Here is a 20,728-nt window from a genome sequence, read left to right as displayed (position 1 = left end):
TTGATTAAATATATTTGTGTATCACCTAAACCTCAGTACAGGTACCTTTTGAGACACTGGTGATGGCATGAGATAGCTTGTGATTTTATAAGGAATAAAGCACCTTTTAATATTTCCCTTTTCATTTCAAAAAGTGAATCAGTGTCCCCTTCACTCTCAACCCCTGGGGTAATAATGCATCATCTCCACTATTTAAAGTGATTCAGGCTGTAATCCCATCCAGACATCCTTATCTGGAAGTAACTCCCATTGAACTCAGGAGGGCATCATTCTAAGACCACATGCGTGGGAGCTGGGTAAGGCCAAGAGTTGAGAGCACCTTCTTTTAGAGTAACTTTATTCCGCCTTGCTCTATCAGATCTCACCTTTTTCAGCTTGCTGTCACAAGAGAAGCCCAGTCGTTTTATTTGGAGAGAGTAGGAGGACAGTGATTCCTTTGCTATAAGAAGAGTAGGCCTTTTCTTTAGGCCACTTTATCAACGTTTTTGAATGTGTTCCTTGTAATTGCCATAGGGAATAACTGAAGTTTGAGTAAGGGTCAAAAGCCTTGTTAACTAAATTTATTCCGTAGGCCAATAAGAGGAGTGAGGAAGCACTTATGGATAGGATAATGTAGTGACTCAGAAATGGGGCCTTCCTGATTCAACCTGTAAAGTAAAGTGTGTTGCCAAGTTGATGTCGACTCCTGGCGCCCACAGAGCCCTGTGGTTGTCTTTGGTAGAATACAGGAGGGTTTTGCCATTGCCTCCTCCCGCGCAGTATGAGAGGGTGCCTTTCAGCACATTCCTATATCGCTGCTGCTTGATATAGTCTGGGAAATATACCGGTGGGGATTTGAACCGGCAACCTTCTGTTGTTAGTCAAGCATTTCCCCACTATTCCAGGATCTAAAATTAACATCAGAGTGAGTTATTAAAAAGAGAACCAAAGTTCTCAAAGTGTTAACCTACACAAGGAAGTTCCAAATGGATCATCTGCAAAACTAGAATACATAGACTCAAGTGTGAGTATGCTTTAAAATACGACACATAGTATACCTTTGTAATAATATGGAAATGATCCACACAATCCACAGATAGTAATATCCCCAAAGCCTTCACTGTGTGCAACCTCCTTTTGGCAACAGCCAATGCAAAACATACCACACATCTGGTGATTTCTGGGTCTTTTGACTGTGACTAGCAAAACAGTTTTAGCAATGATGGAGACAGGAGAAACGTTGCCGAACACAGGAGATAACCATTTGGTTCCAGGCAGCATCCAAACACAAAGACACCTAATAAATAATCAGGCAGATCCTCAATTGACCCAGGCTCACAAATGTATAATGACAATTGTAGCTAGAGTGAAAAAAGTGGTGGCCCAGACCACAAAGTACATTATATGAGCTCTACTGAATAAAACCCGCAAAATAAAATGTATATTTAAATAGGCTCACTCAAAAATTTCACAAACTGATGTAGTGCCATGGCTAAGAATGGGAGTAAGCTATGAGCCAGGCTCTCGCCACACGTGTGAACTCAGTGACTGGTTTGGCACACCACAGTCAGCCCCCTCCCCATCTGGAATATGGGTATAATGATACTGTACCATCTTGCAGGGTGGGTTGATTTCAAAATGCAGGCCCTGTTATTTATACCTGAAGGCAGCTCATGCAAATGTTAAAAACCACAAAAAATATTAAAATAGAAGGAACAATGATAAATTTGTGGAGGATAGGTCTGTCAGTGGCTACTGGTCTTGATGGCTCTAGGCTGCCTCCAGGCTTAGAGGCAGGAGGCCTCTAAATACCAGTTGCAAGGGAGCAGCAGCAGGAGAGTGGGCATGCCTACATCTCCCCTCTTGCCTGTGGGCTTCCCAGAGGTATCTGGTGGGCCACTCTGAAACAGGATGCTGGACTAGGTAGGTCTTGGGCCTGATCCAGCAGGGCTATTCTTCTGTAACGGCAAAAAACAGAAGACACAAAGCAGGCTCATTCCCCCTGCCCAACAGCTCGCTAAAAAAAAGAACAGTTTTGACTTATCACTGAAAAGAAGGGAGGGATGGAGCCAGCTGAGCGGCTGGGAGGGAGAGCTTACAAGGGGGGGAAATCCTGCTTCTTGTGACCTTCTTGCTTTTGCAAGGATTACTGAATTAATAGAGGTGGCTCGCTTTGCCTCCAGGAGCAGTGTGCCCAGTATGGCATATTCCCATGTGTCATTGACTCCCATAATCCTCAGCCAAAGGGCATTGCATCTGGGGATGCTGGGAGTTGTAGTCAACAACATCTGGGAGCCTCTTTTACAGGGAACACTGCCCTGGCGAGGAGACAGTGCCAAGCCCAGGCCAAGTTCCAGCTGAGGAGGCAAAGCTCATAGATGCCTTTCAGGGCTTGCCCCATAATCAGTCTCCCTGGAGAGTGGGCAATGAAGCCACCTCAGAGATCTCCTCAACAGTAGGGCTTTCCTAGGCAGCATGTCATACCAGCGATCAAAATATCAGGAGCAGGCAAAGTCATACAAGCAGAGGGTCAAAAGCCAGGAATCCAAGCTACAGGAATATGAAAGTGCACTTTCACAACAAAGTTGCTTTAGCCAAAGCTCAAGATTCGGGCCATACAGTATATAGTGCAGACCCAGGACTCTTGTCTCAGACCCCTCCCCAACCTTCCAGAGACTGCAGAGGCTTAAAGAGGCCAGGACCTATTTTGCAGGTGTCGGCTCCTACAGCAGGGGATGGCTCCTCTAGGTAGGGTTGAGAGTTGCCGGAGACCTCAGATTCAGAGGATAAGGGCAATGCTGTATCTTCTGGGCATGGCAGAAACAGTGACTCCAAGGGGGTCTGGGATCCACTCTGATGCCCCATCCCCGGAACTCTCCTCATCCTCCCCAGAAAAGGATGACTGCTGGGTTGGGCTCATGACACCAAGCAGGAAAGGACATGGCCCCTTCAGAGTATAAAAGCCCTCAGATCTAGCGTGACTGTTGCTGATTCAACAGTTCTTCTTGGGAGTCTAAACCCAACTCTCTAAAACCTGCCTTGCTACCTGGGTTCTGGGATGTGGCCTCATTACCTTAGGCCTGCTGGCAGTCCAATTGCCAGTTCTGCAGATGCAAACAGACAGCTGTTCTGATGAACAACTCCCCCCTGTGATAAAGGGACCTATTGAGAATGCATTGGGACATATTCTGCTAATATCCTAATGGGCATGCCCTCGGTATGACTCTTCCCTAATTGTGGGTTCCAGGACGGTATCGTCTGTGCCAGCTCTTACACTTCAAAAAGGCCTCTGGATTGGGGACTTGGTAAAGGCAAACACATTTAAAATTTAATTAGTTTGGTAATCAGTTAAATGGAAATTTGATCAACACATTTAAAAAGCCATACTTGTCATGCCATTAAAAAAAACACATTTATTTTAACATACGCTTTCATGGTCTAGGAACATTGGAAGCTGCCATATACTGAGTCAGACCATTGGTCCATCTAGTTCAGTATTGTCCACACAGACTGGCAGCGGCTTCTCCAAGGTTACAGGCAGGAGTCTCTCTTAGCCCTATCTTGGAGATCCTGCCAGGGAGGGAACTTGGAACCTTCTGGCTGCAGGCATGCAGATGCTCTTCCCAGACTAGCCCCATCCCCTAAGAGGAATATCTTACAGTGCTCACACGTGTATGTATTTGTTTGTATGTATTCACACATGTAGTCTCCCATTCAAGTACAGACTGTTACAGGCCCTGCTTAGCAAAGGAGGCAATTCATACTTGCTACCACGGACCCACTTGTGAATTCTAGTCCACAAAATATGAGTCTAAAATAAATGTGAGTCTTTAAAATGACAATACTCTTTTCATTTTGCTACAAAAGGCTAACATGATTACTCTTCTGGTGTCATGACTCACGATCCAGGACCCCCCGACCCCCCCACTGGGACATGGTGGGTAGTTCAGAGGATGAGGCAGGATGGGAAGACCTTATGAGCCCGACTCTGAGTGACCCTCTGCTTCTGGGACCCCCACCCCACCTGTGGCAGGAGAACCAGGCAGTTCTGACTCCATTGCCCTCAAAGCTGTCTGAGGTCTGTGTTGTTCCTGGATCCCTACCTCAGTGGAGACTGATTCAGCCTAGAGCACACTTGAGCACTAACCCTACATTACGTGGGCATGGATTTTCTTGCGAGGGGAGGCTTGCATTTGTTTCCTTAGCAACATGTGTACTTGTAACTATGGATCTGATTCAAGGGTTCATGACTTGTTAATAAACTCATCCAAATATTCCCTCTCCCTTGCCATGGAGATATCTGAGTGGAAGGATCCCATGACTGTAAAATATACTGTGTAAAGATTTCACAGTCTCCATTGGTTATCTTCTGGGCCTGGTTGTGCAATACTAAGTCATGCACAGACAATACACTGCCTCTAGGTCCAATATTATGTGGACACCATTTATTGGTCTCGTCCATAAGGATTTTAACATATTCCTTCTTTCCTTTAGGAGTAATGAATCCACTATGGTCCTTCCATGAGGCAGAGTGAGGCGTGGCCTCAGGTGCGGGTGTGAGGAGGGGCCACAGGAGGGTGGAATTCCTGCCCCCCCCACACCTCCCCAGGTGCACCATCCTGCAGATGGGGCATGTCATATCATCCTCTGCCTCAGGACACTTAAAAAAAATTGATGGCAGCCATCATGTTTTTGTATGTGAGTTGTAATTGGTGCTTACTTGTGTAGATTCCTACACAAACAAATCCTTCTTCACTTGGTCCATCTGCTGTAAAGAAGGGTGGTTGCTTACAGCATAGGCATTTGTACACAACTCTACATGTGGTGGGAGGACCCACATTGGCTCCTATACCATGTTGCACAGTCAACCTGCACCATCATGTGTACTTTGTCACCCCATATGTGAAATAATGATCTATAGCACTACTACTGCCCTGAGCCATTTTTGGAAGGGCGGTATAGAAATCGAATAAATAATAAATACTGGCAGTAAACCAATAAGGGATATTGAAATTCATAGATCAGCGTCAAAAATTAAATCATGCCTCTGTTAAATTCTATGTGATCTGATGCTGTGATCCAGGAAGGGGAAGCATCTATGTACATACATCCTGTACATACATCAAACTCCATCGGCCATAGAGACCTGGACTCACATGTCTGGGTCCCAGTTTAGAACTACTGTCCGCAACGGAAGCCCCCAGCTTCTTTTTTCATTAATATAGTCTTAGCCATTTCCTAATATTTCATGTATTAAAATTTAAGCATTTTAATGTGGCTGTGTTAACATAATCCAATATTAAAAATACTAACACTTCTTTACATATTTAACAATTCATGCCAGATTTCCCTATGGATTCTAATAATGGCAACTGTAGAGGCACCGGCACTGGTGAGTACATTTTTATCTAATAACTTATCTTTAAAATAAATAAATAAATAACATTTTTCTTCCCTTTTATTGAGATCAGCTTTTAATCTAATACAGAAGCTCTTGATGGTGGCATAATATTATCTGTACTGTAATCAGCTTTGCCCAGAAAATTGGATAAATGATGACAAATTTATACAGGGGGGTTTAAGAAGGCAGCTAAAGTTCTAGTCTGGGTTGAATTTTGTTATTATTGTTATTGCATTGCAATCCTACGCCCTATTGCTTGAAAGCAAGTCCCACCATGTTCAGTGAGACTTACTAGGGGTGTGCACAAAACTGGCTTGCCTGGTTCGTTTTGAGTCTGAACTGGACTCAAACCGGACCGGGCATGTTCAGATTTGTGCACCCCCAAACAACACCCCCCCCCGTTCGGCTTGAGTTCAAGCTGGTCCGGGGGTTCTGACTGTAAAAATTATTTTTAAAATGAAATCACTGCCTCCAGGGGCGTGGTCAGAGTGGGTGGGTCCTCCAGAGGTTCTCCCTCCCCATGCTGGCTTCCTCGATCCTGTAAAGGCCCGGTTCAGGCAGTTTTCAGACCATTTCGGACCTCTGTGTAGTTGCAGCAGCCATTTTGGAGGCCACCACACATGCAAAATGGACACCTGCAGATGGTGAGTTCATTAAAAAAAAAAAAAAATTAACATCCAGAACCCCCAAAACGGCTGAGAACCCCCAAAATGGTTGATATCCAGCCCTCAAACTGGGCCTGTTCGATGTTGAGCCAGTCTGATTTTGAACTGGCATGCACATCACTAGGACTTACTCCGTAATCAGTGCATTTTGCATTGCAGCCTATAAGTCAAAGTAGTATGGTTGCCATGGTATTTCAAATGTAGGTGTATGCATGGCTCTTGTGAAGCCAATGAACTGCAGAGGGGATGAGAGGGAGGGAGAGAGGGCTGCTTTTTCTGCTTTTACCCAGGGAGAAGGAAAAGGTGGTTTCTTTCCCTACTTGCTGGTCATTTGCAGAAGACAGGAGTTGCTTGAACTTTTTGTAAAAGCTTAAAGGCAGGGAAAATGCTTCTCTCCTTTCGGGAACTAGGGATGTGCACAAAACCGGTTTGCTTGGTTCGGTTCGAATTTGAACTGGGTTTGAACCGGGAGGGGGAGGTTCGGTTTTGGTTTTGCTTGAACCCCCTTGGTTTGGTTCAAATTCGAACAGGTTCAAACCGGTTTGAACCTCCCAAAGTGGGTTGAGTGGTAGTTGGCATCCATGGATGCCTACCACCCAACCTCCAAAGCAATCAGACACTCGCCCGATTTTTTAAAAATATGAACTTTTGGTGTTTTTTTTTAAATTCTCATAAGGTATAATGGGACTCAAACCAGCCCATTATCCTATTGTGGAGCACCTAGGGGCACAAAAGTGGGGTGGGTGGTAGGCACCCCGGGGTGCCTACCACCCACCAAACCCCAAGGCAATCGGATAGTCCTCTGATTATTGGTGAATTTTAAAAGTATTTTTGAATTGGAAAGGGGTGCCTAGAGCAGAGTGTGGTGGGTGGTAGTGCCCAAAGGGGGCAAGGAAGCTACCAGAATTATTTCAAATGAATTGGGCAAAGGGCTAATTTTTAAGTGATTTTTTGAAGTTTTCGCCTCTTTAAGGTTTTTCCCCATAGGGAAGAATGGAGGTTTCAGCAGCCCCATAACTGCACTTGGGGTGGCCCAGAGCGAGTGGTGGTGTAGTGCACAGAGGGTGCCAACCACCCCCATAGGTTGCTAATCCATGGGGTACTGGGTTTTGTTGTTTCTGAGGTGTTCTGAGTGTAGATTCTCTGGTAACATATGCGATTTTCAATGACAAACCATGAATCCATGCTCAACCCCTGCTAACTGGGCAAAGAGGCACCTTTTACCATGGTGATTCTCATTATTTAGCAGGGGGAGAGTAACTGGCCCTATCCACCCCCAGCACAGTACCTCCAGTGACTGTTGCTGGGGTCTATCTTACGTTCCTTTTTAGGAACGTAAAAAGCCTGAGCCATTTTTGGAAGGGTTGTATAGAAATCGAATCATCATCATCAACAACAACAATAATAATAATAGTTTGCTACCAGAGAATCTACACTCAGAACACCTCAGAAACAGGCTGCTTCAAATGCAGGATACAGATGAGAAGTGTACTACTGTATATCCAAATACGACGGATATTTATATATTGCTTTTTTAAAAAAGTTCCAAAAGCAGTTTACATAGATATATATAAATACTGTACATACATAAGTACATACATACATACAATGGCTCCCTATCCCCAAAGGGCTCACAATCTAAAAAAGAAACATATGAATGTAATGTTGGACGAATGTAAACACATCTAAAGCAATTATTTTGGAAGCAATGAAAGCTACATTAAGGGGTGAATGTGAGAATTTTTGAATTTTAAAAGGAAAAATGCTGAACAAATTAATATTCTTACTACCACCATAAGAGAATTGGAGACAACCCATAAAGCCACTGGCTCTAGTAAGATTTATAGGAAATTTCTACAGATAAGGAAAGAGCTGGAGGCTTTAGAATGCCAGAAAGTTGCCTCAGCAATGGCCTATACTAACCAGAAGATTTATGAATTTGGTGATAAAAGTTCTAAGCTATTGATGAATAGGTTAAAAGGAAAGGTAAAACGAAATCTGATACACTCTATTAAAGATGCTATTGGCATGAAAGTTACTGACTCCACCGAGATTTGTGATGCATTTGTAAAATTTTATTCTAATCTATATAGTTCAGATGCTTCTGATACCAGCAATATAGAACTATATTTAAACAACATAGGAATGTCCCCTTTATGTGCTAATCACAGTATGGTTTTAAATGCACCTTTTACAATAGAAGAGATGCAAGAGGTTATTAAAAGGTTAAAATCTCAAATCTCCTGGCCCTGATGGCTTTACATCTCAAATCTCAAATGGCTTTACATCTCAAATCTCCTGGCCCTGATGGCTTAATATATAAGAGGTTTGGGGATATTTTGATTCCTTGACTTGTGACTCTTTTAAATTCTATTTTAGATGGTCATTCTATCCCTGAGTTGTGGAGATTTTCCAGACTAGTAATGATTCCGAAAGCTAATAAGGATAAAGAACTTGTAGAATCTTTTAGACCCATTGCTTTACTTAACCAAGACCTTAAGATATTTACAGCCTGTTTGGCAAAAAGGTTGAATAACTTTATAGTTCAATATATAAACCCTGATCAGACTGGCTTTATCAAGGGGCGTCAGATTTAGGGATGTGCACGGACCGGTTCGGAGGCCATTCTAAAGGCCTCTGGACCGGTCCGGACACGGGGTGGTTCGGTTCGGGAAGATGGGGTGGGGGGTTCCAATAAGGACGGGGGGGGGCCTTTACTTACCCCTCCCAACAACCACGCCGTATTTCCTAGAGCAATCGGGCGGCAGGATACCTCCCTGCCGCCCACTTCAATCCCCGCTTGGCTGTGGCTCCTCCTGAAGTATTCAGAATCGGGCGGCAGGATACCTTCCTGCTGCCCCGTTCAAAACCCCACTCAGCTGGCAGCCGCCCCCTTCAAGACCCCTGCCGCCCCCTTCTCCCCAGTGCTCCATTGCAAAGGGGCGGCAGGAGAACTCCCTGCCGCCCTTTTGCCTGCTCGGCTGCAAATGGCTTCTGCTCGGCTTTTGAGCAGGCAAAGGGGCGGCAGGGAGTTCTCCTGCTGCCCGATTTCTAAAAGTAGCAACTGCTCCTTTTAGAAATCGGGCGGCAGGAGAACTCCCTGCCTCTCCTTTGCCTGCACGGCTGCAAATGGCTTCTAAGAAGCCTTTTGCAGCCAAGCAGGCAAAGGGGCGGCAGGGAGCTCTCCTGCCGCCCCTTTGCAATGGGGCACTGGGGAGAAGGGGGCGGCAGGGGTCTTGGGGGTGGCAGGGGTCTTGAAGGGGGCGGCCGCCAGCCGAGCAGGGTTTTGAAGGGGGCAGCAGGGAGGTATCCTGCCGCCCGATTGCTCTAGGAAATACGGCATGGTTGTTGGGAGGGGTAAGTAAAGCCCCCCCGTCCTTATTGGAACCCCCCACCCCAGTGCCGGACCACAGCTCCGCAGTTCCGTGCACACTCCTAGTCAGATTGTGGACCCTATACGTCGTATTTTAAACTGTATGAATTACGGGGGGGGGGGTATCCGCTGGCTATTCTTACTTTAGATATCTTTGAAGCTTTTGACCCTCTACAATGGCCTTACTTAATTAAATTAGTTGAGAAATTACAAATGGGCACAGGATTTGTCAACATTATCAAACAACTTTATTGTAAATCTTCCGCAATAATTCATGTGAATTCTTGCGATTCTAAACCCTTTAGTATATTAAGCGGCACAAAACAAGGCTGTCCCCTTTCCCCTTTATTATTTATACTCTCTATTGAGCCTTTGGCTCAAGCCATCAGACATAACTCAATAATTAAGGGCCTTATTATAAAAGATGTAGAGCATAAAATTAATCTATATGCAGATGATATCGCATTAATTTTGACTGACTCTTTGAGGTCTATCTTTGCCATACAGGAAGAGTTGGAAAGATTTGAACAAATTGCTGGTTTGAAAATAAATTTGACTAAGTCAGAGCTTTTATGTTCCGGAATGGTTTCTAAATCTCAAGATTGTTTGGCAAAATCCCTAGGGGTTTCTAAAATTTCTAAAGTTATTTGATTTTTAGGGGTATATCAATGGATTTATCACAGCTTGAAGGATTGAATTATTCTCTAGTCATCAGTCAAATTAAAAGGAAAATTAGGAAATGGGAAGGTGTTAGGCTGTCTTTGATGGGTCGGATAGCTGCCACAAAGATGCATTTACTTCCAAGATTATTATTTCTATTTTAAGTATTGCCAATTAAACTTTCAAAATTTACTATAGGTAGATGGCAAAAGATTTTAAACCTTTTTATTTTTGCCTGAAAAAGATCTAGATTTTGTAACAATGCATTATATAGGAAAGTACAACAGGGCGGTATCGGAGTTCCAAATTTAATGGCCTACTATGAAGCATCACATCTTAGGGATATTCTGTGGTTAATAGTAGACCCGGAAGCTAAATACTGGGTGAAGATGGAGGTTCCTGAAGAACATCTCGGTAATATTAACTACTTAGTATTGATATTTAAATTCCTTAAGAGTTCTAAATCTGTTATACATCTGTTTTTAAGAACCACTTTTAAGATCTAGGGGAAATGGCATAAAATCCCCCCCCCCCCGCCATATTCCCCCTTGTTATCCATTTAGTCATCCTAAATTTCCAGCTTAGACTCACCCTCTCAATTACTTGGTGTCTTTGGAGGTGGTGTTGCAAATAGATTAAAGGATTTTTATTATTTGGATAAGCCAATTGATTTAGAACCAATTTGGGAGAAGTTTATGAATAAGCATTACTCTTGGTTAAATTTTCTTCAGTTTCAGTCCTTTATTTTACATCCTGATATAGTTAAACAGGCTAATAGGAATTTGACTATGTTTGAGGAATTAATATTAAAGGCTTCAGAAGTTTCTAAGGGATTTATTTCTAGATTATATGAGATTCTAATAATGCAGACATCTGATCCATTAATTGGCCTTAAGTTGGCCTGGGAAATTGACCTACAACAAACCATTAGCGACTTACAATGGAATGGAATACTGAAATGGAAGCCGGTGTTTTCTACCTCTTCCGGAATTAGAGACAACTTTGTTAAGCTCTTTCACAGGTGGTTTTTGACCCCTTCTAGATTATCCCACATTAATAAGAGTTTGTTCCCACTTTGCTGGAATGGCTGTGGTAATAGGGGTACATACTGAGAGCCAGCGTGGTGTAGTGGTTAGAGTGCTGGACTAGGACCGGGGAGACCCGAGTTCAAATCCCCATTCAGCCATAATACTAGCTGGGTGACTCTGGGCCAGTCACTTCTCTCTCAGCCTAACCTACTTCACAGGGTTGTTGTGAAAGAGAAACTCAAGGATGTAGTACACCGCTCTGGGCTCCTTGGAGGAAGAGCGGGATATAAATGTAATAACAACAACAACAACAACCACAACACTTCCATCTATGCTGGTCTTGTCCCAGTATTTTCTGCTTCTGGACAGAGGTGTTTTTAGAAATGGGTAAAATTACACAACAAAAGTTAGATATGAGACCAGAGCTGGCTCTATTAAATGTATTTTCGGGAGCTAATTTGGCATTATTGTCTAAGGATCTTATAGTATTCATGTTCACTGCGGCTAGATTATCCATTGCACAATACTGGAAGCATAAAACCATGTCTCTGACATCTTGGTATCAGTCTATGTGGCATATTGCCATATCTGAAAAATTGACCCATATTATTAGTCTTCGAGCGGGTCAAACTAATTCTAATGATTTTATCATGATATGGTCAGATTTTATTCTGTTTACAAATCAGGATAATTTTAGTCATTCTTCTCCATCTAATTATTTACATATCTGGAAGGATGGTTAATGGATGTCATTATGTATCAGTTTTACTATTCATGTTTATGTATTGTCTTATTAAATTATTTTTTTTAAAGGGGGGGAGATAGACACCAGAACAGCCACTGAAGGGATGCTGTGCTGGGGATGGATAGGCCCAGTTGCTCTCCCCCTGCTAAATAAAAAGAATCACCACTTTTAAAAGGTGGCTCTTTTGATCAGTTAGCAGGGGATTGAACTGTATGTACATACAGTGTACACCAATTGTATGTTAACGTGAATGTAGGACGATTGTTCTGGGTTTAATGTGAAAGTGCAGTTAATAGAACTAGGTGGGGAGCGTTCATGGAATTGGGGTGAGGCAGAATAAAGAGCCAATCTAGTTCAATCTTCCTCCTTAAAGCAGGACCACCCCCACACAAGACTCTACATAGATCATCTGTGCAGTCAGTGCATGAGAAGAAAGTTGGTGTTTTGCATCATGGTGGCGGCAGAATAGATAACATCAGATGGCTTAAGCAAGCAAGTCAGTCCAGATGCTACAGAAGTGAGGGGTTGGTTCACTGGCCAATCAGACCTGAAAGGAAATTGCGTCTTGGTGCCTGCCCTCGGTTGTGCTCGCTCAGTGGCCTAGCAGTGTAATTTCACCCAACAAACCCACCCCTGCTGTTATGACAGAGGTTATGTTTCTTTTTCTTTTAAAGATTACAAAAATATGGAGGGCCAGTGTAAAACGAGTCAGGTGAAACTAGTCACCAGAAGTCCCTGATGTCTGGAGAAAGGATAGGCGGGTGTAAGTGTAACTCAGTTCAGGCCTAAAGACACTATTGGAACAGACAGTGATGTATTGCATCCCTCTTTAATAGCTTGCAAGAGTCCTCACTGTTTTAGGTAATCCTCATTTGCATTTTTCTAGGGTTTTGTTTATTTGTTTTACATTTCCAAAAAGTCCAGGGCTTTAAAATTAGATTCTTTCGTGTGCTTTGCCAAGTTGGCTTTTAACCCATCTGTCGGTTTGCTGTAATGAGCATATTTATTGCATCCAGTATGAGTCTCCCTAAAGCTGATTTCATTTTGACTTTACAACAAAATAAATCTTGAGGGGCTGTCATTAATATCGGTGTGCCAAGTTCTCTGAGCTCTCATCAACCTCCTTGCTAGTGAATCCTCATCTTATCTTCCCTGTTATTCCATCATGCTTGAGTGGCTTTTGGCCAGAAGCCTGAATCTGTTGGCTGAGAATGAAGCTTTCTCTCATACCCTTTTGGACTTTGCTGCATCTGAGCAGTGTGGCTATGTCAGAGATGCCCAGGTGCCAGGTATGTTTCAAGACCAGATGAGTAACCTGGGTGATGAAGGGACAGCATCATGCCCATTTGTGATGTATTTGTGATGTCCTCTACTGATTCGCTTGGAATGTTTGCCCTAAGAAAAGTGCTTGATATTATTTCTCAATATTGCTTTCATCCACACAATTTCTCCATTCGGTCTGGAGTTGCACTTACCATGTGGGATATGTATATCTCATGCTTCCTCAATCAAATCACAGAAATGGGGAATTTGGCTCATACATTCAGAACCTGAGAATTAGACCTCACACATTCTCTCCCTGCCCCTCAACAGCATCAGCTGACTAGCTCACACTCCTTCTCATCTGTAGTTGTACCTTGAAAATGCATAGGCAATGGCTAATAAACTCTTAGAAGCAGAACTTAGTTGTTAGGGCATGTGGCTTCACTGCTTAGCATCCTTGTCCTATATAGCTAATAAAAACAGCAAAAATATGCATATTTTGCTAATGTATATAATTTATCCAGGTGTCAGAATTTGAATGTTCTTGATACAGTTTAGGCCATTTTGGCACAGATTTAGTAAACACATAGGCTGACATACTGTGTGACATTACACATCTGGTGGAATGTAACATTTACACAGTTGCACAAGAGCACTGTCGCACAACTGAGCAAATGTGACATTCCACCATATGTGTGTGTATGTGTGTGCACCTGTATTTATTTATTTATATTGTTAAATTTATACCCCGCCTTTCATTAAGAAAATCCCAAGGCGGCTCACAATAACTGTTATATAATGTTGCACAGTATGTCAGCTACAGTATATAGCACTATACTTACCAGATTACTAGGTTGTTACTGTTACCAGATTTGGAGGATAAAAATATCAAGATCTTTTGCTTTTGAGTGAAAAGTGAAGGGAAATTATTGTATAGCCTGCAAGCTAGTGCTGCTGGCCCAATCAGGAATTATTCTCCTTGCCCTACCAAACAAACACCAAGTTCACAAACTGTTAAAAAATAATAATGCGCTGTTAGTGTTATTGTCTGATCAGGGGTGCATGCTATGACATACCCCCCTGGAAAGAGGGAGACCTGCCTTTTGATACATCTCTATCCATTGACCTTTCATCCCCTATGATCCATCTCCTTTCTGTATGTGTTGGTTTTCTACCAATCAGCCCCTTGTGAGAATGCACAATTGCAGCGGCCTTCTGCAGAGATAATGCACAAGCTGTCCTTACATCAAGAACATTTGCAGGATGAAATGTGTGACTTTGGAGTGACTGTTGCTCAGAGACAGAGCACAGGTCCCAGGTACAATCCCTGACTTCTGCTGTTTAAAGGGTCTTGGGAAGCAGAGCTGGGAAAGTCTTCTGCCTTAGACCTTGGCAGCAAGGGGAGCCTTATCCCCAGGGGAGGTGATGGGATCTGGATTGGAAACATGTTTGGGATAAAGGGTCATACAGTCCCCCGTCTCATGCATGGTTCCATTCTGGACTGGACCTCTACAGCTGCTATTTTCAAAATAAAAGTTAAGGCTGTTGTGCTAATGAGGGCTTAACATAACATGTAGTTTGGGCCTTGAAGGAGAAATTACTGCACTAGACAGGCTCAAGGCCTGACTGCAAGCAGCTTCTTCTGCCTGATTTGAAAATTACAACAAAGTGCAGAGGATAGGAAGCGTATATCTCCTTATCCCTTACATCTCACAGGGCCCAGAGCCTCAGATGGTTTTGACAGTGACCTTTCTGTTGGTTTCATGTGTAATGCTGTCCCTTAGTGAGGGAGAGCTCTGGTGGCTGGAGGTGGCACAGTCAGCTTATCTGCACCAAGGAGCATTCACACAAACGCTCATGTGGATAATGGGGTATGAGAAGAAGGGGCTCACTGGAGGGCTCTGCTCCTCTTCCATGATTACAAAAGCCATACCCATGATTCTTTTTGTGAAGAAGAAGCTATGATCTTCTCTCACCAACAAGAGCAGTTACTTGTACAGGCCTGTCAGGTGCAGTAATAGCTGTGCTGCTCTTAATAAGCACTTTTGTTATGGCAAGAGAAAAAGTGTTTGTTTGTTTATTAAGTACATTTATAAACCGCCCCATCCAGAGGCTCTGGGCGATGTACAACTAGTTTAAAAAACATAAGAACAAACATCATTTAAAACACACTACTTAAAACAATATAGAAACAATCTTAACACAATTTAAAACCAAATAAAATACTTAAAAACAATTTAAAAAACCTTGGAAGGCCAGGCCAAACAAGTAAGTCTTCTGGGCTCTCTTAAAAGCCAACAGCGAGCCTAAACTGCATTCCATAGGCCAGGAGCAGCTATAGAGAAGGCCCGGTTCTGAGTCGCCACCAGATGTACTGGTGGTAACTGGAGACAGACCTCTCCAGATGACCTCAACATGCGATGGGGATCATACAGAAGGAGGCGATCTCTAAGGTAGCCTGGACCCAAGCCATACAGGGCTTCAAAGGTAATAACCAGCACTTTGTATTTTGCCCAGAAACATATCAGCAGCCAGTACAACTGTTTTAAAACAGGCATAACAACATAATAAAAATAGCCATTTTTGGAAGGGTGGTATATAAGTCAAATGAATAATAAACAATAAAAATAATATGGTCTCTCCAGGTTGCTCCAGAGACCAATCTAGCTGCTGCCTTTTGAACTAACTGAAGTTTTCGAACTACATACAAAGGCAGCCCCACGTAGAGTGCATTGCAATAGTCAAGCCTGGAGGTGACCAGCTGATGCACCACTGTTTTGAGATGGTTCGCTTCAAGTAATGAACTCAGCTGTCGAATAAGCCAAAGTTGATGGAAAGTGCTCCTGGCCATAGACTCCACCTGAGATACCAGGGTGAGGTCTGGATGCAAGAGCACTCCCAAGCTGTGTACCTGTCCCTTCTGGGGGAGTGTAACCCCACCCAGCACAGGGAGATCTAACTCATCCCTTCTTAATGGTGTCTTTCTTTCTTAATGGTGTAAAGAAAGCAAACACAGAAGAAGAAAGCAGCTCTATTTTGCAGACTCACATGGAGCTGTTTGGAGGAATGCAGCATTTAATGCTGATTTTTTTTAGGGCAAGAATACTTTGGTTTATAATATTCAAAAATGGCATATGACTACAATTTAACTACTTAAGAAAATGTATATTTTTAGTGTTTGGCTTTCTTAGGCATTCAGGGTTTCTTCCTTTGGCAGCTGAAAGACTGAGCTATGAACAGGAATCTACAAATTTAGGCCTAGCTCCCTAGCCAGCCATCATTTGTGGTTGCCACCAATTCCCTCTCTTCCCTCAGATCATTTTCTGGCACACAGACAAGAGGGCTTAGCAGAGAAACGAGTCTTCTGTCATTTGCACTGGGATATAGCGATGGCAAGAAACAGTGGGAGTCCTCTCCTACTGCTCAGAAAGAATTCCTGCTTCTTTTTACCTTCTCAAAAATGGCAGTGGAAATGAGACCTCTGATGTTGTCCTGCTCACCAGAGGAGATTGGGGTAGTCCTGCTCATCAGAGGGCTAGAGTACTTGCCACTGGCCAGCGGCTTCGTAGATGCCTGACCACAAGCCAGGAAGCCCCTGGTTTGAATCCCACCTCTGCCCTGAATTTAGTGGGTGGCTTCATATATGTCAATCCCTCTCAGCCTTAGCCTCCCATCTGCAATATGGGGAAAATAGTAATTCTCAGCTTGTTGTAAGAAGGACAAGATCATGGTTTGTGAATTGCTTTAAACACTCTGGAAAATGCTGTATAAAATATGAATTATTATTTATGAATGTTGAACAGTCGCCTACAGTGAGGAGTCTGGAAAATTGTTTGAAGATTTGTTCTCTTGGACTGAGCCTTTTCTAAAGAATATTTCAAAGACTCGCAGCCATATGATTACTGGGGAATAATGCCTGTGTGCAAAATCTACTCAAAGCAAGTCTTATCCCTGGCAGAGTCCATTGGCAAAATCTTGTGTCTAAAGATTACCCCTTTCTCTTGGCGAGACATGACATTTTTGTCTGTTTCATAAGTTATTTTTAAAGTTGCTTGGGAAATACTTCAGATTTCTATTTTTAATAGGGATATGTACAAATTGCTTCAGTGCATCCAGTAGGGATGTGCTGTATTGCTTTGGTGCGGCATGCTGAATCGCTTTGGCAGGGCTGGGAGTAGTACCTTTAAGCATGAGTAAAGCATGTTCTTACCTGCTTCTCCACCACATTTCCTGGTGCGCCACTGCGCCACTCATAAGTCCATGTGCAGCTGCACCCAGCGCTGCACCCAGCAGCCTGTGCGCAGTGGCGGGACACACATGGCCACTGTACATGTGCGGCAGCCATCTGCACGATCAGAAACACCATGCTGACCATGCACATGGCCACCGTGCATGTGCAGTGGCCATGCACATCCTTCCTCAGCGCCCTGCAGACTTCTGAGCGCCACAGCACCGCACCAGGAAATGAGGTGGGGTGGGTAAAGACCAGCTATACTCTTGCTTAAAGGTACCGCTCCCTGCACATCCCTAATTTTTAAAAATAGTAATTTGGTTGTATTTTGACAGGTGTACATATTTGTGTTGCATGGTAATACTACATGAGTTTTATGACACCTAAATAGTCTATGCATTTCAAAGGGCTGCTATGCATTGATCTTTGCCTTTCCAATGATCCCACCTTCAAGCCTGCAAAGGTCTCCTGCCCTCTTCAATAACTCCATCCATTTTCCATTGCTGCCCCTCATGCCTAGAATGCTCTCACTAAACACCTACACAGAACCATCCCTTTTTCCTCCTTTAATCCCCATCTCAAAACACATTTTTTTTGCTAAAATTTAGCCTAACGCTTTAGTCCTCTTCCCCCAAATGAAGTGAAGCTGAATAACAATAATGATTTAATTTATATACTGCTTTTCAAGAAAAGCCTTCTCAAAGCGAAGAAAACACAGAAAAATAATACAGAAAAAAGGAAATAAAATGGTTCCCTGTCCCCAAAGGGTTCCCAGTCTTTTAAGAAACACATCACAAGGGCTTGTCTTTTGTTTATTGAATCCTGAAAACCGTGCATCCTTGAAAGCCAGCATAGTGTAGTGGGTAGAGTGTTGGCCAGTTGTCTAGAAGAATCACCTTTGACAGATGTGGCTTGTAATGTGAGAATGTGAACGGTCGCGTTTCTAAAATCTGCTCTTCTATTCAGGTATTAGAGACCCAGGAGTTCTGTTTCTTTTTGCATTGTGTCACCTTAGTTCTTAGTGCTCAGTTGAGCCCAGTGATAGTGGGGCAGCCATGGGATCAAGCCCTAGACTTCTAATTCAGATTGATTACTACCATCCAGCATTTTTACAAAAAGGAATGTTGGACAGATCACAGAGTGTGTCTGACATCTCTCGTTTGAGTCTTTACTCTAATGCAAAAGATTTCTGTTTTTCAGAGCGCTGCAAATGCAAGCCTATAAAAGCTACCCAGAAGACTTATCTTCGGAACAATTACAACTATGGTAAGTATGGTTTCATGGCAAGATAACAAACATTTTAAGGAGAGAGGAAGAGAAACTGAAGGCCGAAAAGATTTGACAGAAAAAGGTTATCAGGCAGCTGCTTTTCCCATTCCACATCCTCCAAGGGAAGCTAATTTGGTCAGCTGTTGGGTGGGGGAGAACAGATAGGAATGTCAGATCAGCCCATCATTTTAACCAGTAAATTGTAGCTCTTCTGAATAAAGGATTATATGATGGAAATCCTTGTTACAGTGCTGAAATATTAAGGTATGGATCTCTCTTCATTTCAAAGTATGGTCAGCAAAGGGGAGCAGGTGCACCTGCAAGAGGTGTCAGCAACCAGCAGTCCCTGGAGTGACTATAACTGTAGCTATAACCCCGTTCAGCATGGCAAAACTTAATACTGATTGTCACACCACCAGTCTGTTATAATAAGATAAGAAAGATCTGCTATGGGAAATCCCTTAAAAATATCAGTGCTACCATGTAATGGTAAACGTATTTCCTATTTTAAAAAGAGCTCCTCCTCAAAATATTGGGAGACAAGTCTCTGAAAGAATAACAGAGATAACAATGAGAACAAGCCGCTATAATGAAGACCTGATCGTGTTTTGGCTGAGAAAGCTGATCACATTCTAATATAACGTCTGTTAAAAAGAACAACTAATATTGAGAAAACACAGACAGCAATACCAAGACCAACCAAATTTGTAAATCTCCAAGGTGCAGACATAAATGACTGTTTTACAAATATGATATTTGCAGGCACTTCCTTTTTAAACTTTTTTTTTCTTTTTAAAGTATTATAACAGCAATTATAGCATGATAACAAAGTCTTTGTCTTCTCCAAAGTTGCCTTCTCAGCCAGGGTAAAAGATTGTTCAAAAGAATAAAGCATTCAGGATGATATATGTCTGGGTGATATATAGTTGACTATGCTCTTTTGTTTTTCTTCAGTAATTCGGGCTAAAGTAAAAGAGGTGAAGACCAAATGTCATGATATCACTGCAGTAGTTGAAGTAAAGGAGATTTTGAAATCATCATTGGTGAACATTCCTAGGGACATTGTTAACTTGTATACAAACTCTGGTTGCCTGTGCCCACCTCTCAATGCTAATGAAGAATACATCATTATGGGCTATGAAGATGAAGAACGCTCCAGGTAATTTTCTTTCTGTCAGCTCTGAATAGAAACTTACCTAATATAAACAAAACAAAGCTTGATGGAACACAAAGACGACAGTTGGCATCCCGAGAGCTAAAAGATACAGGCTGATATCCAGAGTAATGGGGCACTTGTGGTAGGATGGTGAGCTAGTGCAAAAATGTTCTGCTAGCTAGTTTTGCCAAGTCTGGAACTCATTTTCCAGACTAGTGTTGTACTACCAGAAGCATGCTTGGGGCTACGCAAGAGTTACATAATTGCTGCATGCCCCATTGGTTTTAATGAGAATTTTTGACCAAGAGCACTCTTATACAAACCCCCTTTTTCTTCTTGCACAAGTGCAAATTTGCTCATTCCACATGCACACCATTGCTCTGGATGTTAATTGCTGTGTTTGGTGGACTTCTCCTGGAAGGGAGCTCATGGTAGGTTTGTTGCCACCACAGAGAGGGTCCTACTCTAGCCACTAATGTGGCCTAAAAATCTCAGAAACCAGTGATTCATAAGAAAAGCCCTGCTGGATCAAGCAGCCCACCAGATCCCGCTGGAAGCCCGCAGGCAGGAGTTGAGGGCATGCCCTCTCTCACTCCCCTGGTATTCAGAGACATCTCACCTCTGAGGCTGGAGGTTGCTCATAGCCCTCGGACTAGTAGCCATTGATAGACCTCTCCTCTATGAAGTTATCCAAACTCCTCTTAAAGCTATCCACGTTGTTGGCTTTTACCACATCTTATGGCAGAGAATTCGACAAGTTGATTATGCATTGTGTGAAAAAATACTTCCATTTGTTCGTCCTAAATTTCTTGGCAATCAATTTCATGAGATGACTCCCTAGTGCTATGGGAGAGGGAGAAAAATTTCTCTCTATCCACTTTCTCCACACCACCAGGTGTTGTAGTCTTGCCTCATAAGGAAGATTCATAGGAAGCTACCTTAGAATAATTCAGAGTAT

General features: G+C 42.9%; 1 protein-coding gene across 2 annotated transcripts in view; it reads left to right on the top strand.

Moving 5' to 3' along the window:
• FRZB (frizzled related protein) overlaps positions 1 to 20,728 on the top strand; it is a 49,192-nt gene that overhangs the window by 14,262 nt on the left and 14,202 nt on the right. The window contains exons 2-4 of one of the 2 annotated variants that reach the window (XM_053286644.1): positions 5,324 to 5,371; positions 18,546 to 18,611; positions 19,569 to 19,773. In XM_053286644.1, the coding sequence (XP_053142619.1) occupies positions 5,324 to 5,371; positions 18,546 to 18,611; positions 19,569 to 19,773 (319 nt within the window). The remainder of the gene's footprint in view (positions 1 to 5,323; positions 5,372 to 18,545; positions 18,612 to 19,568; positions 19,774 to 20,728) is intronic. The other variant, XM_053286645.1, reaches the window with a different exon arrangement.

Source organism: Hemicordylus capensis, chromosome 1 (genome assembly GCF_027244095.1).
Source record: "Hemicordylus capensis ecotype Gifberg chromosome 1, rHemCap1.1.pri, whole genome shotgun sequence".
Taxonomy (NCBI): domain Eukaryota; kingdom Metazoa; phylum Chordata; class Lepidosauria; order Squamata; family Cordylidae; genus Hemicordylus; species Hemicordylus capensis.
Note: the sequence above shows the minus strand (reverse complement) of the source record. Positions and strands in the feature narration are given on the sequence as shown.